The sequence below is a fragment of the Aythya fuligula genome, chromosome 13 (genome assembly GCF_009819795.1).
Source record: "Aythya fuligula isolate bAytFul2 chromosome 13, bAytFul2.pri, whole genome shotgun sequence".
Taxonomy (NCBI): domain Eukaryota; kingdom Metazoa; phylum Chordata; class Aves; order Anseriformes; family Anatidae; genus Aythya; species Aythya fuligula.
Window position 1 is genome coordinate 3,184,938 of NC_045571.1, and position 20,593 is coordinate 3,205,530.

General features: G+C 38.0%; 2 protein-coding genes across 3 annotated transcripts in view; one reads left to right on the forward strand and one right to left on the reverse strand.

Moving 5' to 3' along the window:
* TMEM164 (transmembrane protein 164) overlaps window positions 1-9,554 on the forward strand; it is a 42,533-nt gene extending 32,979 nt beyond the window's left edge. Inside the window, exons 5-6 of the mRNA XM_032196012.1 lie at window positions 6,514-6,614; window positions 7,004-9,554. Coding sequence (XP_032051903.1) covers window positions 6,514-6,614; window positions 7,004-7,210 — 308 coding nt within the window. The 3' untranslated portion in view covers window positions 7,211-9,554. The remainder of the gene's footprint in view (window positions 1-6,513; window positions 6,615-7,003) is intronic.
* Window positions 9,555-19,007: 9,453 nt separating this feature from the next.
* AMMECR1 (AMMECR nuclear protein 1) overlaps window positions 19,008-20,593 on the reverse strand; it is a 105,683-nt gene continuing 104,097 nt past the window's right edge. For both annotated transcript variants that reach the window (XM_032196009.1, XM_032196010.1), the window contains exon 7: window positions 19,008-20,161. In XM_032196009.1, the coding sequence (XP_032051900.1) occupies window positions 20,047-20,161 (115 nt within the window). In that variant the 3' untranslated portion in view covers window positions 19,008-20,046. The remainder of the gene's footprint in view (window positions 20,162-20,593) is intronic.

Genomic DNA, 20,593 nt, shown 5'->3' on the forward strand with positions numbered 1-20,593 from the left:
TCAACAGTGCATTAACCTGACCTTCTAAGATCAAAGTATTAGAGACCTTCAGTGCTTTTTGGAGGACTTGGTTTTGCCAGCTCATAACATGATGAAAAAAACCTACTTTGTGCTCCATCAGCCTCAGAGGTCTCTCAGTTTTTGACCGTCTTGGTCCGTAAGCTAGTTTGGTCAGGTTTTGGATGGATTTGACAAGATTAGATGTGTGCCTGATTTCAGAGTTTCAAATAGTTTTGAAGTTTAATCAAAGTGGAATTGCTGTTTCCTGGGGACTGTGAGCATTGGTCACTCCACAGTAGTTTGGAATAAGGGTTGATTTGTAGGGGCTTCCTAACAGCAGAGTTGAGATCATCCTTCATGTGTTTTGAGATCCCCAGTGTTATTTAGTAGACTTTACAGTAACTTAGTGAAGTAGGCAAGGGTGTTGGTGTTGGGTATTTTTAGGGTTTTGTCACTTTAAGGAGCAATCTGATCTATGAATCTGAAGATCTAGTGTGGTTAATTAGAGCCCTTTACGTTGGTGTCAATTATAACGTGATTTGACACTTTCACCTGCAGGGGGAGATGGTCACTAGCATCCACTCTGTTAAAATGGCCGGGCAAATTCTCAAAATTCACAGTTGAAACGTAGGTCATCCACTCTGTGGAGAGAGTAAATTAATTTGGTTGTATTTTAGGGAAGGGAAAAAAAAACACAACACCTTTTTGGAGCAAACTCTGGACAGCCATGTAGGCTGGCCCCATCTCCTTTTGAGAGCTGAGCACAGAGGGACAGACATACTGATCCTCAGTACTTCAGTAGGTAAGTTGTTTGCTGGGAGCAGAGTGAGAATATTCAGCTTATAAAGCAATTCTGTATCGTCATGAGCAGTAAAGAAACCATCTCTCTGGCTCAGGTCACAAAGCCTTTTTCTTTTTTGATCTAATTGTCTTCAAAGGTGGCATCAGAACAGATTAATCTCTCTAGCACTGTGAGAAAGCCCACAGAAGTTGACGAACCTCCCCCTGCAACAAAGCACACCACCGTCACCCTTGGGAAGGCAGACAGAAGCTGCTCTGGCTACCCAGCTTCCTTAAGGGCAGGCGGTGGTTTTTACCTAACAAGAAGCTGGGCTCAGTTATGAGATGTAGAGCACAGGTAGCGAGTACAGATGGAAGGATCATTTTTTCTGTAGCTGTAAACTAGGGACGTAGAATTAAAGCAATTAGGGAATTAAACTTTTGCTTTTTCTCTGGCTGCTGGGAATTATATACTTTAGCAATCCAGGAAGAATTGGCCATATATTTGAATATAGTTAGATAGTTACAAACCTCGTTTATCTCCCTCTCAGTGAAATACTTTATAATAAGGGTTTCATTTCTTCCACTGAAACTCTTAACTGCTTAGAGAGCTGTTGACTCTTGTGCACTGTGTAAGGTTCCCTCTCATCCGATTATGTTCCTGCTCTCCTGCTGACAGCTTCCATGTTACTATTCCAGCTTTTCTCTGCCTCCCGGATCCCACGTGTTAGATGTAAGTGACTGGTTCGCTGCCCAGCAGTGCTGAGAGCTGGCACTTGGAGCAGCAGGGCAGCTGTGGCACTTGGCAGCTGGAGCTGTGTGCTGGGCTGCAGGCTCTTCTGCAGCTCGAGCATTTCCAGCTGGTCTTGTTTGAAGATTTAAGAGAGCTGGAGAGGAAGAGGAGGAGACAGTGTCTGTCACATGACCCACTGAGCTTCATGCACTGGGCAGTTCCTATTGTGAAATACTTGAACTAAAAAAGGATGTTCTGACTGGGCCCAAGGTCTGTTAAAGACTTCCCTCTGCATGCAAGAGACTGAGAAGTTGAGCAATTATTTTTTATTTTTTATTTTTTATTTTTACGAGTATATGGAAGAATGACTAACAATGTGAAGGAAAAGGAAGAGTCTTCTTTATGGCCTATCAAAAGTCACTCCTGACAGGAGCAGGTAATACAAGATCTCCTGTCCAAGGTGATTTTGACAAGAGTAGCTGACGGTTGGGAAATAAAAATCTCCTGGTATAAGGTTGTATTTTGAAATCTGCCCATAAATTCAGAACAACTGTAGGGGAAATTGCAGATTTCAGGTGATAACTAGCTCATCCTCTGGAGAACAGTTTTTCTGTTCTCCCCCTGGAAAGGAAGTTTGTTCTTTAGGCTAGCTCAATAGATCAAAATACGCTATTGAAATTAACCCCTTGATTAAGGGAAATAAAATGGAATTAAGTTTGCCCTCGCCTTTTTACAACTTGAAGGAATTGCAACAGTTGCTCAGAGTTTTGGATCAAGTATGTATAGCTCTAGTTAGGAGACTACTAAAGGAGAATGTTTGGGGCTGGAAAACTGAAACATCTCTATTAAATATAGTAGCAAATAAAGCAAGACATTAATTAGGAAAGAGGGATTATTTTTAAACCCTATCAAATTAAAAAAATATACTGTATTTAGGTTCTAATTCTCCAATTCAAGCAGGAATAACTGTACTGCATTCTGTTTTCCTTTCTAGTAAATTGCATTCAAATTTTTATGATCCTATTATTTGATAACTTTAAATAAATATCAGTAATTCCTAAGACACTAGACATTTATAACGCTGCAACTAACACAAGACTTTGCAGGGGAAGATGGAAACCAATATAAAATAAATTGAGTCTCTGTGTTGATCTTTAGATTATTCAAGCCACGCTTCCATTTTGTTAATGGCAAAATTAACTACATAGCTTGTTCAAGGTCACGCAACTGCTTGCTGCAGAAGCAGATGAAAAATCCCAAGGCCCTCAACCTATATGAAGTCCTTCCTATCAGTGCTACTGAAATAATGAAGTTTAATCTAAACTGAAAGATGCACTGCCATGCTATTTCAACACAGGAACAAACATACAGCCTACTTGGATGACCCTGATTTGAAACAGTCTCAACTATCTGGGGCATGAGCGTTTTCGAGAATGAGATTAGTGCCAGACTGGCAGCTGGATTAAATTTTTGAAAGTGCTTAACGTATAAGAACTGCCTGTGATCCTTTGTGGATAGAGAGATAGTGAAACTCACTGCCACATATTGAAATTGATTTCTCGTGTAAGCAGCAGATAGCTTTTGCCAAAGACAACACAGGCCATTCAAACAGCCACTCAGCTGGATCTCAATTTTCCTGTTTGTATGTTTTTGTTAGCAGACTGTGTACTATAGAAAATAGATCACACTGCTCTGTTAAGCAGGCATCTGTTGAATAGCAGGACAGTACAGTAATAAAATCTATAGTGATTATTTACTCAGTGACAAATGTACAGAAAATATCCCAGGTATGAATTTAAAATTAGTTCCCCCAAATACACTTGGGAATCCAAAGCTCTCTGAAATGCTTTTCTGTGGAGGTCATTGTTTCCTTTTTGTCCCTTGATGTCCAGATAAAGATACTGCTGAAAATCACACTATCGTTCTCAGGATTGCAAAGTCTAGCAAGGAGGAAATTTTCTCTTATATAGATTGAGAGTCTGTAGTGGGTGAGAGTCACCATGTCTTTCTTCTTTTAAGTCTTGGAACAAAGAGAGGATGTAGCAGTGTGAAATTCACAGCTGTAGGAACCTGAACAGCTCTCCTAAGTGACTTCTGAAACATGATTCCCTCACTAGATTGGAGCTGGCCACAAGAAGCTGCGTTTCAAAGCCAAACTATGTCACTGATCCATTTTGTAATCTTGTGCAATTTTACTTAAAAGACTAATACTTGGGTCTTTTAATGACTGTATTCTCCCACCAATCCTGTTTCATAGTTGGGCTCACTTGTCTATTTCAGTGTTTACACTGCCTGCACTGTAGGCCTCCCAAATCGTTCCCAATATCGAGGTCTATTATAGTTTTTCTGAGTGTTTACTTCTTTAGGATCTGTTCTCAGGCTTTACAGAAACTTCTGTTATAACGTAAGCAGCTGCCAACTAGGCAAGTTCATGTGAAACTGAATATGATATAGCACTACTCTGCCAGTTTCTGGGAGCTGTTTTAGATGCCCCATGTCTGTCCATGTTCAAGAAGCACCTGAATGATGCCCTCAGTAAATATGCTTTAACTTTTGTTTAGTCCTGAAATGATCAGGCAGGTGGACTTGATGATCTATGTAGGCTGCTTCCAACTGAACTATTCTTCTTCTATACCTTATTTAAATTTTATCTCATGTTTTGCATCTAGGCTAAACATGCCCATAAGTCTGCATAAGCAACAAAAAAACCACTTTGCAAGTCAAAGTATGTTTTCTTTATCCTGCAGCTGGGGAGGTAGTACGAAGAAATCATAGCTTGAGCAGGTCACTCAAAATTGGTGGGAGAGCCAAAAATAGAGCTATGGTCTCCTAAACTGCAACACCAAGGCTAATTGCTTCTTCTCTTGCTGTCTACAATGAAAAACTATTTGCAAGGTAGTATCGCGTACCTGCCATCCTACTCGTGTTTTCAGGCAGGGGAGTTAAATGAACCTCGCTATTTATTTAAGTGAAGCCTCCTGTACTGGTTTCTAAATAGGATACCAGCACTTCTGACATACATAGCAAGCGTGCTCTAAGTAGACTGGTGTGAGTTTTCTGTTTTTAACTGCAGGAGGACTCCACTTAAGGTTACTCATGTAGTCTCGTACCTTGGGATTTTGCTTATAGTTCAGACACTGCCTCTGACCTTCACGCACCCACTTGATAAGAAATCTTATAAGCTGCCTTATGCTTTCAAAGTAGCTTCCCTGCTCCTGTTTGTCTTGGTAGCACCTAGTAACAGTTTGCTTACAGTGTGCAGCTGTATTTTGGATAATTACACTGATACTACTGCTCATTGAAGTCACAGTGAGTGATATATGGGGTCATATGTGCTGCTGTCAGTCAAGCATACTATCAACTCCTCACTCTGTCGACTAGCAACAGAGAAGCTATGTTACATTGAGTGGACAACGAATACACACATAGTTTTAGAATGTAAAGTATAGGTAATTTTGGTAAGAATATTGCAACTTTGAGAAAATTCTACTTAAATTATATTACTACAAGTAGCTGCTGCAAAATCAATCTAGATTGGCATGATGTGTATACTGTGGAAGAAAACTGCGCAGAGAATTTTAAAAGCACAGCGGGGATTGAGAAAGCAATCCTCTAGGGATTATGAAACTGAGACAGCATGCACCCCTATACAGTGGTGTGGTAAAGCAGATAACAGCAGTTATTTGCCTTTATCTATGTAAAATAGTATACATAGGCACACTCGTACCAGCTTTCGTCTGGTGAGTACTGTCATAGCTAGCTATGTATGTGTAGTTAAATTTGAGTTCCCAGTAGTGTTGTACAGCATATGCCGAAATCTGTTAAATCTTCCTGGTAATTACTGAATGTGCAAGCTAGCAAAGGCTAATATGAATATTGCACCCTGTGCTGTAAGCTATCCTTTGAGTACTGGTTATTCATTCCAATGTTTAATAACATCTAATGGGTCAGGGAGTGCAAAGGTAGATAAAAATGGTGTATTAATTGTCTGAAACACAACAACTTTTTGTAGCAGTTGAGTGGTGTGACAGTATGCATATCTTTCTTTTGCATCCCTAGGTTATTAAAGTCTTACAGAAAGTAGTATTTTCCCAGTCTTAAACTGAAGATTTCGTGTCAGCTAATAAGTGCCTGACAACTCTGTACGCTGTTTTTGTTATCAACATGCAATGTTGGAATATTTAATTCCAAAAATTGTCTGGTATCTAAGGATACTTTTATTAGATCTGACTTCTTTGGTCCACTTTAGATCATGTGAGATGTTGTTTTATCACTAAGTTGACAAAATCTCATTTAAGGAGTTGAGAGAATCATGAGCCCAGGAAAAATGTGGTATTTGCTACTTCATTTGAGGGGGAAAAGTATTTTACAGTGTCTGTGATACCCGGTTATGAAAGTGTTTTCGGGGTAGATCTGAAAATATATCCACAGCAGTTTTCACTTAAAAGCAGCCTGGCATTAATGGCTTGACTGCTTTATATAGCTTTTCTGTTCCTATGCATTATTGGCACAAGTTATTTTTTAATAGTTGTTGAACAACTATAAAATAGGACATGGCAGTTTGTGCTGTAATACAGCACTGCACATTAACTGCTGCTGCCTGCGTTAGTTCTGGGCATGCTTAAGTCATAGCCCCCATAAGAAGCAGGTGTTTAAGTACGAATAATGTGATTTTTGAAAACTTCCTTGTATACCATTACTGTATTTTAGAGTATGTTATTTCTGTGGTAGAAGGCAAAATAGGCAGGCTTTAATGAGGTAATACAATGTATGTTTTAATGCTGTACCAGGAGGAGGGAAGAAAATGATCAGGATGCTCCAGGTAAGAAAGAAGGCACTCCAATATTAATTATTATAATGGTATTCAGTAAGTTATCAGCTAAAGCCAGATGTCCTAGCATCCACAGAGGAGAAAAGAGAGGATTATTCATGAGTGTTTGATGGACACAGCAATTCAGCCGAATACTAACTGAATACTAATGTATTCCTTTCTTTTTAAGGTATCTACACTCCAGAACCACTCTCCAATTTCTGGTGGGCTCTTTTATCTACTGGGTTTATGTTTGTATATCATTTTAGCATCTTGCAAATTCTGGGTTTGGTAAGTAAACACAGGTTAATAAATGGATAGTTTACAAGTACTTTGAAAGTAGAAACACTGACTAGTTTTTCCAGGTGTCCAGATATATAGGCACGGTTAAGACTTGTGTGCAGATTTTTAATTGCATGTTCTAATGGACACTTGTATCTCATATCTCACAAGTATTGGCAAAGCCTCTCATAAATCAACTATGTACCTGCATAAATCCATCTATTAAATGCACAGCTGAATTCAGATCTGCTTTGCTTATGAAAGCTGCACTGCTTGTGTTGAACAAAGGATTGTCATCTAAGCAATTTTGATCATTATGGTAAATTACCCTTTTCAGTGTCTGAATCAATGCAACACAAAATATTGTTAATTTATAAATCTGTTGTCCCTTTCCCTAGGTTACAGAAGTGAATTTGAACAACATGTTATGCCCAGCCATCTCAGATCCTTTTTATGGGCGCTGGTATCGAATCTGGGCATCTGGACATCAGACAGTCATGACTATGACTCATGGGAAGCTTGTAATCCTGCTGTTTTACAGTGCTGTCCCCATCTTTAAATGTAGCGTGGACTTACTTAGACTCCCCGCTAAGAAAATAGACTGAAATTTCTCCCCATGGAGTAGCACATACAGGAAGCAGAGACACCTGTATTCATACTGGAAAACAAAGAGGAGGGATGAGAAGACTGTGTGTTTATATTTCTCCCCACAGTTTATTGCCTCAAAAACACCTCTGTTATCAATTGAGGGTTCTTCTTTTAACTGCTGTTTCTCACTGCCTATTGCCAATGGCAAAATTAGTGGCCTTATTCTGGGAAAGGTTCGTGTTTTATACATTTTGTGCAGATTACAGTAGAATCATCTTGCTAATCCACCCTTTAAAATTAGGCCAGGATCTGTCCACATTCCAGCAAAGAGAGTGGCAGTGCTACCTCATTTTGACTTCTTTTCCTCTAAACATGAGTACAGTTATAATCACAGAATAGGAAGGAAAGCTGAATTACAACTCTCCACTGATGTGAACAGAACACAGCTTGAAGTGCATCATCCTGGCTTAACTCTTAGCACTTAAATGTTGCAAAATGGTCATAGTGGAATGATGTACATGTGATCTCCCAGTCATAGGTGCAAAACAGTGAGGTTCTACTGTATTTTCGTTAAGCTGGTTGAAAATATTGGGGAACAATAATTCTTTCAAAAATCATGATTTTTTTTTATCTGACTACTTCGTTTCTTAAGCTGCTGGGGGTAAGTATCTGTCTGCCGAGGTCCCATCAGATCTTGATCCTTTGGAGATGCTTCTTGATGGATTGGAAGAACATATTGAAATAATTTCAAAAGCCCACATTACGTGTAAGCTACAATAGATATTTCATCCACTGCTCTGACCTGCCTTTAAACAAAATGTTTTCTTTGGCACTTAGTTTAGATTGGAGAGAGACTGGGAATACAGAGTCCAATGTAAACAGTTTTCTTTTTCTTTTTTTTAACTTGCAGTATATTGAAACATTCCTCCTCTGTGTTCTACCCTGATCCTTAATAGAGTGGTTAATGAGGAAACAAAATGAAACTTTCTTTCTCTTTGACTCTAATACATTCTGTACACTTTTTAAAATATAGGTACAAAAAGGAATGTCACGTTAGCACAGGACTGAAAAAGCTGTGTTCCAGTTTACTAGTATGACTAAATTTTCTTGTCAACCTGTGTTTTGGAGTAGAACAGGATGTAGGTAGACAGAATTATAAATAGTAAACTGGCTAAGGGGAGAAACTGCTGGGCAGGAAGCTGGGAGGGCTCTACTGTGTGCCTCCAGATAGCTAATTGCAAGCCTATTGTTGTGCAGCATTTCAGGGCTGCAGGAATTTTGTTGTACAGAAGTTTGTTGCCATTTATAGATTATTTGCATTGTATTGTGGTAGCTGTGACTTGTAAGATAAAAACAAAACCATCATACCTCCTCTGGATGGATCACCCGAATACATACTCTGATGTGAAGGTACAGTCATTTATACCTCAAGAAGAAAAGTAAGAATGATAAGTGGTTGACTTTTTCTTTTTTGTAAGATAAGTTTTCATTGGAGAAGGGAACAAATGGCTTCTCCAAATATTTTTCACTCCACATGGTTTTATTTAAAAAAAAAAAAAAAAAGTAGATCCCAGTTAGATGTACTTTGTTCTACATTTAAATTTGCAAACTCGCTTCTGGCTTTCTTCCATGCCTATAAACTAAATATCCTGTACTATCACAACCTGAGAACATGAGAACAATCTAAACTATCCGTCAAGCATGGATAGCTTGTCCCTGTTATAGACTACACTACTCCATGTGCCCTTACTCAGTGTGCAGGTTGAGAAGACAAAGTACCTGATACTAAGAAGTATCACAGAGTTCACTAGCAATTGTTGATTCTGCAAATGTCTAAGTAGGTACTGAACTTCACTGAGCATCCCACTACTGCCTCAGTGAAGCTGGGCATATGTTGCCTAAGTAGTTGTGGAGTGCGGGGCCTAAAGAAAAAATGCATTGGTACTGAAGGCTTGAACCCATCTGTGGAAGACCACTTAATTAGCTGCTGAAGTACTTCAAGAGTCAGAACTGCATCTGAAGTTGATGAAATACAGGATGTTGCTGGGAGATGCTAAGATGGGCACTGCTGGATGTTAATGCATGCTCTCTATTAATGTACTTCATCTCCTATGAACAGCTAAATGTAGTGTTTCTGCCCTCCCCACAGTTAGTCAACTGTATCTTGGTTTGTTTATTGCTAATTTGGCAAAATGCCTTGGGTTGGATCTAGTCTGCTTTAGAAAGAATGTTTGGTGTAACAGTGGGATGATTTTGCCAAATTTTGCAAACACTAGCATTATAATTTACTTAATCACTATTTTTTGAAGAATCCTGTTTATTTTTTTTTCTTCAGAATAGAATATTCAAGCTACTGGAAAAAAAAAAAAAAATGAGAGTAACGCCTTCTCCTCCCTCTCCTTCCCCCCCTAAAAAAATGCCAGTATTTCCTATCTTCTGCAGTCCTGTGCTTCAGGGCATTCATTCTAACCAGGTATAAAACAGCTCCTCTTTCTCACCAGTGACTGCCTCTGGTCAATTAAGACTGCAGAAGCATTTACATAAGCTCAGGTGTCTCAGTGCAAGCTCTTTTCTTGGAATGCAAAGCCCTTCTGACTGACTTAAAATTGAAGAGCAGGAGTGGTGACTTCAAGTACAGCCACCACTACGGGAAAGTCCCTAGGGCCGTTTGGTTTCTGTCTGGTGCTGGGCCTCCCGGTCTTCTCACCATTCTGGGCACAACTTCACAACAGCTGCCAGAACAGTTCATCACAGCCAAAGGGAAACTCGTATTCCCTTTCCACACCTCACCGGTGCAGGTTTTGGGGTCTAAACTGCTGAAGTTGCTAAAATGGCTAATTGAATGTGGTAATTTAGCAAAGAAGTAGAGAGCTAAACCACTACCCTCAGTAAGGCTGTTCTGAGGGTCAGAAGACTGGTGCCACTGGGATCATGAGGGAGGGCAGCAGTCAGCACCTCTTTGTGAGGGTAAGCTGTATTGACTTTTTCGCTTGATGTCTTCTACTGATGAAGTTGGCCAAGTTATTGTTCCCCCTGCCCCTTTCTGAAGGTTATTTTTAAACGTGGTATTTCAGTTTCATTTATGGGATGGTTCCCCAGCAAGCTATGTCAGCACAGCTGAGACGTGAGCTTCACGTATGGAGAAGAACAGGGCAGAAAAGGAATGAACTTCACATCCCTTACTCCCCAGCTGTCTCGGGTAGCTGTTTGGAAGATGCATCTTACAGAGCTTGTTCAGTATGTAGGATATTAGTTTGAACAGGAAAGCAGAACACTTAACCTCCATGTAGGAATATCTGTTTTCTTCCCTGCCAGATTTTATTTTCCCCTAGTAGTTTATTTTATGGGCAGTTATGCTGTACAGGTGATTTCTCTGGTTGCTTTTATGTTGGAAATTAAAGAGTGAAACTATGTTGCTATTCTTAAAAGCTAATCAGCATTCTCTTCTGTGGCATCATGGACACAATCTATGTCAAAGGAAATTCAAGCTGTTGCCCACTACCTGGTTATGAGGTTTTACACTGGAGCAGTGCGATGTGTGAGCAGAAGGGTAGTCCTGGCTCTCCCTAGTCAGATGTTCTGGAGTCTTTTATCTCAGTGCTACCAGTTATGAAGATACTAGGGGCACATATGGTGCACAGCCAGAGGCTGCCCATATAGCCCGACAGACTGTTCCTTTCAGTAGGGGCCTGTATTTTAGAAGTGCTTAGGCTTCGTTACAAAACCTCACCCTGAAATGGCTTGATTCGCTGACCATGAGCAAGTCATGTACAATACCAGAAAAAATTCTTGTGTGGTGCTTCATTTCATCTAAGTTATGTGTTCAGCTGTCTGAACAGAGCTTTCTATTCCAATTTTTAGTACACGGACACTCCAAACAAAAGAAACAAGGAGCAATGAGAATGACTATCCTTTCTGCCAACAAGTGACAGTCTAAACTTCCTTCCAGGTGTAGACATCAATGAAGCACTAGTAACTACAGTAAAATTGTTTACGGATCAGATTGTTTATGCAGCACTCCAAAGCATAAAAATGAGCAACTACACATTCTGAATCCATCATAACTTCAGGTGATAGCCTGTGAATACTGAGATTATTGTGTCAGCAATTGTGCCAAGGCTTTAGCTGTCTAGGACATATGCAGCATCTTTTTTTCTTTTTTTTTTTTCTTTTTTTTTTTTTTTTGAAGGATTCAGACACTGTAGGCAGTATTTGAGCTGTATCTGTTTTATGTAACTTCCTTCTCTTTAAGCACCAAAGAATTTGCATCTTGTTTTCTTTTTGAAGGGTGAAAACTACCAGTTCTTGATCATACTTAAAAATTAATGAGAACCCCTGTCTGTGACCACAACACCCATACTTGGGGTTTGGTTCAGCTTCTTGTGGGCTTTAATTACAAGCAGCATTTCTCAAGTCCTTTGTGCTTAAAGTATAGCTACATTGCTGAAGCTGGGAGACTCAAAAAGTCAGTTTATTTGCATACCTTTATTTTATACAGTACCTCATTGTAGATCTACCCCTCGGTCTCTGGCCACAATCAGGGTTTTGATATTTCTGTATATTTGATAATATTTTGTAAAGCCTAATGGTATTTTCCTTTCAGAAATGGCTACTTGCAACTGTTCAAGTACTGTATTTTACTCTTAGATCCTAATTCTTGCATCTAAACTACAGGCATGTGTTTCCTATGCATCTATACCTAATGGCAACCATAGATGATGATGTTTTTCTTGCTGTTGCAAGTCATAGAATGATTTGGGCTGCAAAAGACCTCGAAGATTGTCAAGTCCAACCATCAGCTTGACTTACGGAGTCCTACCACTAAACCATGTCCCTTATTGCCATGTCTACGCGTCTCTTGAATATCTCCAGGGATTGGGACTCCACTACATTCCTGGGCAGCCCAGTCCAATGCTCGATCACCCTCTTCATGAAGAAATTCTTTCTCATGTCCAATCTAAACCTCCTCTGGTGCATAATGAGACCATTTCCTTTTTGCATCCTATCACTTGTCGTGTGATCCACGTGGTGGATTCTTAGGAATTAAAAGCTCTAAAAAGGAAAAAAAAAATAAAAAAGGTGGGCATATGTCAGCCCTTCTGTTAGTAGCTGGAAGGCTTCTACAGGCAGACAGGTCAATGTTAATGTTTTCATTTCTACAGTGACAAGATACATAACAAATCTGTTCATTCTTGTGACCTCATGCTCAAGATGCTATTGTTGTATATCTGTATTGCAGCTTTTAGTAATTTAGTAAAGCCAAGCTGTTTTTAAAATGATGTTATTTTTCTGCAGGGTCAATTTTGTACTTTTTTTTTTTTTTTTAAATTATTCCTGCATTTACTGAGTCATTATCTCAATGCTGCAGAGGATGCAGCAAGCAGAACGGTAAGCATACCCACACCACTCTTGCCAGCCAAACTGTGCCAGGGAGCTGGAATTGCTCAGGTACTGGACTGATGTACAAAGCAGTCTCTGGAAACTTGCAGTTCCTCTTACCCAACCCTCTAGTTCAAGTGTGCTGTTACCCAGGCACCGAATGGAATGGCAAGGGCAAGGATGGATGTGGAGAGGCTCAACTTCCATGTATGCTGTTAGTTCTGAATAATTTGTAAGAGTGTTATAAATTTTGTAACTTTTTAATGTGCTAAAACTTGGTAATGAGGTAACATTTACAAATAAGGGGTAATTTGTGAACTTGTTTTTGTATTTTGGTCTGATGATTTTTTTTGTTGTTGTACCCTAAGTCCAGCTCACTGGGCAAATAGTTGTTAAACCTTTGAATTAAAACAAATAAATGCATTTTAACAGTACTGTACAGTTTTGTCATCATTGTAATCATGCTAGGCACTGAGTCTGTCTTGCTCATTATTTTCTGAAACTAAGTAAGAAAACTGAAATTGATGTTCCACTTCTGCTCGTAATATTAGCAGTTAGTCATAGAGAGATGCATCAAATCAGATAAGAATACAGACTCTCCTGTTTTAAGCAATCTGTACTGCTAGAGGTAGCTTACCTTGCAGGTAGCAGTTCCTTTAAGTGAGAACAATGATTACCAGAGTTTATTTTAAACATTGGAGTATGACCTGTGCCTGTTATTCTAGCAATCAACACAAGCCAAGCCTGAGTTTACTGGCAGACCTCACTGCAGGACATAAATCCTTTAGTTGCTATTCATATATTCTTTGTCCATGTCCCATGGGTTTAAGAAAAAAAAAAAAAAAAAAAGTAAAAAAGCTCTGGAAACAGTATTATGATGTCTTCTACTCTTCTTTCAAATTTCTTTACCACAGTTGTGGAGAGTTTTTTAATTTCCTGTTCAATTCTAAGTCACTTCAGGAGAGGAATACAGAAAAAGTACAGAAATGTTCAGCTCAAATTTTTAAGTACATTAATTACAGTAGCATTCTGGCCAGTCTCGCACCATAAGCGATGGCAAAGAAGTTCCATCATTAATGCACTCCTGAAATGTTTCTGGCCGTAATAAAAGGGACTTTTAAGTACACTGCAATAAACATTGTGACCCAGTACAGTCTCAGACAACCAGTTAGATCATTATGTAAATTTCCTCATGAAAGAATACTGGATATGCCCACTTGAGTTTACTATATATGCTTTTTAGATGTTTTAAGTTTTCACCTAGTTGGAGAACAGAACCAATTCCCCAGCTTAAATTCTCTTGAAAGACTGGTAAGTCCTTACGCATAAGTCTTTAAAGCAGCTTAAGTAGAAATTTAGTGTAAAGTACATTCTGAAAACCTGAAATGAACTAACTAAGCCATTTCCTTTTCAGGCACTGCTAATTATCCTCTACAGCACTCAACAACTCTAATTGTAAGTCAGCTTTTCATTGTTTAATATCAATATATATGTAAGAACAAGCAAATAACCACTTCTGAAACATCCCCAATACTCAGCATTATTTTGCTAGTTTGTTTTTTGTACTGTGTTAGCTCCATCGCTGGCTGAAGGAAACTTTTGGTAAGGAAGTTAACTAGCTGGACATCTCAATGAACTGTGAGTTTCAGGTTGATTTAATGATACAAAATCTGTAAAATACTAAAACCACAATGGAAGCTATTTACTCAAGCAGGTTTATCCCTTTAATTTTTATCTTCTAAAAATAAAATCTTTAAGCATCAGTCATCAACAGCTAGAGATTACTTTTTCGGGGGTAACCTATTACAACTGAATAAGCCAAAGGCTAATTAAAAGATTTCCAAATTCAGATCTGAATTCCAGGGCAACACTAGAAATTTCTTGCTCTGTCTCAGTTATTGTCCTGCAGAGGAAAACATACTCCCTTTAAGTCAAACTCAGTAAAACGTGTCTCAGTACACTAGGCACTTGGCTCAGGAAACAGTTTTCCATGTCATTTTTACATGCCTGTCATCTGGTCATCCTGCGTTTTGCCATCAGCTGGATTGTTGGCCTGTTGCTTCACAGGAACACACTCCTTGCCCTTATTAAATAAAACATCCCCTTGATATCATGGGTATCTACACCAATGTTGACGCTTGCCAAGCTTCCCTCAACCACTGAGGCACAGCCCAGAAAGCTCTGCTGCCATGTCAGAGGTACTCCAGGGGCACTGAAAACTGGTGCTGACAGTTAAGCTGATCCAGTGAAAGCAGCATGCCTGAACCCTTGGTTCACCAATAGTCTTACGCTAAAAACAACCAACCAAAATAACTCATATTAAAAAAAAGAAAAAAAAAGAAAAGAAAGAAAACCCAACCAAACCAAAACAATCAACCAAACCAAAATTTTAAAAGTAGCCCTACTTTGTGGGGAATGGCACAGGACTTCTTACTTGATCTTTCATATTTCACAGGACTCCTGCAAAAATCACTGCAAACCCTGCACTCTTTTTTTTTTCCGTAAAACATATCAGTTTATACATTAGCTATCTATGTCATGCAAGATAAAGAAACCCCTTATGACAAAGCTAGCCTAGATATTCTTTCAAATCACACCTGTGAGAGTAATGTGAAGAAAATACTGAAATTATTTCAGGTGATAGCAAGATACTCTTTAATACACATTTTGCTGCATTAATCCATTGACTCATGTTCCTTTACTAGTGCAGGCAATGTATTGGTTACACCAGTGTAACTGGTTTTGCAACCAAGTTTTGTTTAAAGAATTTGAAACCAATTCCACCTCTCAGAGAATAAGGGGCCCGATCTTAAACATAATTCTGTATTTACTGGACAAAATTCCGTATTTAAAATTTGATGTAACAAGTGCCAAAGTGGACATGAAACAGTTATAATTTGGAGTACTCAGTAACTCACGTCTGAATTACAACTGCAAGCTGCACCTGTCCAACTGGTTCCTACAGCAGGCAAAATGAAAAGACAGAATTAATCACAGGAAAATATTCCTAACACAGCATTAGCCTTTAAAATTAACAGTAACTGCGAATGCGTAAATAAAAAAAGAAAAACAAAGTGACAAAGCCGCACAATTAAGCAGAGAAACATAAAAAGAAATGGTGATTCTTTTTCCTTATTTTATTGGGTAAATGATTTAAAAGGTAATAACAATAGTGTTAAAACTACTACAATATCTTTCCACAGCCATATCTCACAGACCCACAGATAACCTTCTATATATATAATTTTTTTTGCTTTTTCCTCATTTTATCTTTTTAAGCCATACTTATATTAAAATGCCCATTTCAACAGTTTCTTCACACTAATAGCAATTAAATGTGGAAGGAAGGAGGATCTAGTAATAAAGGAAGGGGGTTCAGGTAATCTGATATAATTGTAATCAATCAAGTTACTAAGAAAGGAAGGAAAAGAGAGAGGCTTTGTAAGCTACTCCAGGTAGCCCTAAGCCCATTGTGTGTCACCACTGCATTACAGATAACTCAAGATGCTGGTGAACAATTAAATTTTTTTTTTGTAACATATAAAACACTAAAATAACTTAGAAACTAGATCCAAATATTCTGAAAAGAATCAACTTCGATATACAAAAACAGTCATAAGTTGTTACAAAAGTTTCAAACAAAAGTTTGTTTTCTCAGTGCGTTTATGTACCAGCGCAATTACTGGGTCCAGAGCAAAGAAAGAGGTTTTTATTTTTTATTTTTTTTTTATTTAACAGTAATAAAAAACGAGGAAAACATATCTTTGTATATAAAGAATCATTGCTGGTCTTAAGAATAAATGTAACCAGAAACCCTTTAAATCTGAGAGGCACACTTTGGGTTTCCTTTTTTTTTTTTTTTTTTTCTTTTTTTCTTTTTTTTTAAACATAAAAGGAAAGTCACCAGTTTATTTAAATGGAGGAGATACTCAGACTCCCCACATAAACTTAATTCAATTAACATCACTAGCAAAAATCAGTTAGAAACTGTACAAAAATAAAAAAGTTAACACATTTAATCCTGCAGGGATTTTGTAAGGACTGGAAGGCAGGCTTTAGGAGCAGCATTTGGGCATGGCTGGAGGCTTCTTTGGTTCGATCTAACACACACAAGAGATGTAACCTACTCCAGACAACAATTTTAAAAACCCGCACATTTGAAGACAAGTAAAGAGGTCCATATACAAACGCCAGGGTGTGCAAAAACGGATTTGACTGTCTTGATTTCATAGTGTATCTGAGGTCAGGACTCTCATGTGCCCTCCCCCTGCTGTGACCAGCATTTGGGGTTGAGATGGTGAAAAATCAGTGCTACGGCAGTCTAGACAGAAGGAAGGCCACTTGAGGCACAACTAAGCAATAGTTTCATGTCAAGTCCATTATTTTTTTTTTTTTTTTAACTTTAGTTTATAGAAGAGGGCTTTTAGGAACATTAAGCAAAAGAATTAAAAAATAAAATATTTTTAATGGAATAAGGCAAATGGATTAGTGCTTACCAAAAATTAGCATTCCAACTTAAAAACGGTGAAATTAACTGCTTGGTTGTACCTTAACTTTTTATAAAGTACCCCAAATAAAATAACAATAAAAAAAGATCTGTATCTAAACCCAGTAATATATCTAAAAGGGTAATAAACATAACTATGAGGGAATGACATTTGTGAAAGCAATTGTTGATTAGCTTTAAGCAAACAGACCTATTCTGTCCCAGTGCATGTCACAGTGAACTGCACATTTTGTACAAATAAGCCCACATTTACACAGAAACAATCCATAGCATTTTCAGCACTTGCATGCTGAGGAGGTAGGTGCCCTAGAAACACTGTAGATGAACTGATTATTCCAATCTCTTCTACAAAATACCATACAATCTGATTGACCACAGACTTTGTAACAGTTTTTTTAATTAGTGATACAAAACTCTGGTCCAGAAGGGTCTGGCATTAACTCATTTCAAAAGCACACCTTTACAGTTTGTATAACACCCTTTTAACTATATTTTTAAGCAACAGCTACTAAGAGATAGACAAAAATGCATTGTGCATTATGCTGTATACAAAAAGGAGACAAAACTATCCTTTTCCCCCCCAAGCCATGGTGGGAAGTATTGCTGACCTTGTCCTTAAAAACCTGCAGGATTGTTTATTCATCAGTATATCATTATTACACTGGTAAGAAATTCTGTATAACATCTGCATATATCGAAGATTTTTTAAAAAATCTGATATGATTTTAGATCCGCATGACCAGTCACGTGACCTGCTTGAGGTTGATTAGCACCTTTCAATACATATATATTTTTATATATAATAGATCTTTTTAAAAAACTTCTAACAATGAGCTCATGCAGAAGCATGAGCATGCTGTAACGAGATGACAGATAAAGATGGGGTCGGATGACTTTTTTTTTTTTTTTTTTTTGCAGCAGAATGATTCAGTTTGTGCTCAGTTTCCCTATAAGGGCAAGGAAAAAACAAAACAAAACAAAAAACTTTATCAGGTAGCCACTTGTTCAGTTTCCACTTGAAGACAAATCCATTTAAAACCGCTCCCCAAGTAGAAACAAGACAACAGTATCATCCAAAATAGCTTCTGTATAAACATCTATTAATTTCTGCAGCGTCTGCCTGGCACCTCTTGGCTCCTGAAATTTCAGGCCTTCTGCTTATAAATTAAGGCATCACAACTGAAAATGTAAATATTTGGACATCAGATGCTGTGGATGAAGGAATACAAAAGACTTTCTATGAGAACCTCCATATAAATTAAGTGGCAGAGTTAACCTCACATAAGGGATGAGCAAAATTTATCCATAACTGTTTTTTGAAACATTTGTACAATTGGTCAGACTTTTTTTTTTAAAATTACCTCAATCTTAATTCATCCATTTGAATTATATATATATTTTACAAACATTCATTATTCAAAAGAATTGGAATTTCTGCTTACCATAGTTTACTCACCCATATTAGGAAGGTCTTTTCTATAATAGATGGGATGTGTTGTCCCCTAAAACATGCGCTGACCTACAACAGGTATTAGTGGGAGTTCTGCAGGCACATAAGCAAGGAGGTAGGTCCTAGCATATACTGGGCTTGCAACTATACCACATGTACCTCTTAATAATCCTGTTTTTACAGTTGTTAAAAGTTCTAATCAGTTTTCTTTCTTTACCTCTTGGAGAAGTATCAGAATTATTACACAGTACTTAGAGCTCTCAAGTACTATTCCTGTAATAGATGAAAACATGTAAAAATTATGGCATACTTGTCCTGTGCTCTTTCACAACATTTTTTTTTTTTTTTTTTAAACAAGTTAACTTTACCTAACTATTCATGACTTGATAAAACTCAGCAAGTTCAAAAGCACAAGAAAGAACAAAATAGGGATTTTTCTTTTCTAGAATAAGCTAACAAAAAGAGAAAGAAAAATACCTCACTTTAAAAAAAAATAATCCCAGAAACCCCAACGCCAGAGCAGCAGAGAACTCAATATAGTTTGCTACAATGTCTGGCGCATTTGCTATATTTTTTTCTATGAATTGTATATGCAAGTATATAGTAATGTCATAGTCAAAGGCACTAAAATCTAAATCAATTTTCTTCCTAATATGACATCTGCTACTCACCAATCTGCTTTTAAAAACAAATGTGACTCCTAATTTGAGATCATCAGAAAGGCATCATCTCATTACAAATGCATTACTATGACCAGGCTTGGCAAGGCTGCCTTCCCTCAGCTTCCAGCACAGAACAGGAGATAAACCTATCTGGTATCCTACTGGATTATGTCATGTCCTATCAATTAGACCACTTGATTCTGAAAATGCTGTAATATGAACTTCACTTATTGTACATTTCATTGCTTCTCTACATCCAAAAAAAGCATTTTGGATATCAGCCTTCAAATTCTGGCTGTATGTGCTGGATCTGAAGATCATGTATATAGCTACATGAAATCTTTCCTGCAGGGGTGAGATACTGTTCACAGAATATTATTAAGAAGGTTATAAAAATGCAATTCATTGTCTAGTATAACACCTGAATCTGATATGTTTCATTCCCTGTCAGAACTATTAATGAAAAAGCCATGAATGCCTTTTTTCTGAGCAAAGAATCCCTAACTGTAATCCTTAAACTCTTCCTTCCATCCACAGTCACAGAAAGCCTTGATTGATATAATTCAATGTTAATGAAGTAGAAATTTAAAATTTCATAAAAAACACAAGGGCTATATATGCTGCAAAAAAATCTGCAGTGACTCAATAATAAAAAAGTATGGGATCTTTGTAATAACGCAGTTTTTCCTCCCGTTGCCATGATGAGCTTAACGCGCTAAGGAGAAGCCTCAAAATGGCAACGGAAACTATCATCATAAAATGGTACAGTAATAGAGATAGCTAGACCAAGAAGGGGCAGGGTCTCCTGGGAAGAGGTCTGCAGAGAGGTCCAGTGACTGGTCATGCGGCTCAGTGTCAGGAATAATGGTTGTATGGTGGAAGGGGGTGCCCAATGCCATTTTGGAAGTGATGATGCTGACGATGGGCAAGGTACTCTGTGTAGCTCATGGTCATCTTCTCACTACGGTACCTAGAAAAGAGCAAAGAGGCAAATGCAAGAACTTTTACCAGGAAGCTAGGAGTAGCACTAAAAATTTGGCACTAATTGTACGTTTAATGATGAGAACAGCTCTGTAGGCTGATCTTAGGAATAATACTAACTTCAGTTGCACAAGGGCATGGAGAGAACCACTGTGGTTTTCAGGGTTATTCTTGAATTTTATGACAAGTAAGTGCTTATGAAAAATATTTCAAACACACAGAACTATTAAAAAATGTTGCCTACTACTTTATTCATGATAGAGGGAATTTAAACTTGTGAGGATTTACTGGGAGTGTCCCATATTGTCAGCCAACTCTCTACATAAAACCTAGGAGATAAACACTGTAAACAAGTGTTACAGATTTAGGGTCTGTTTCTAAAAAATCGGTATCAATTGTCTACTAAATTCTGCTCTTAAAA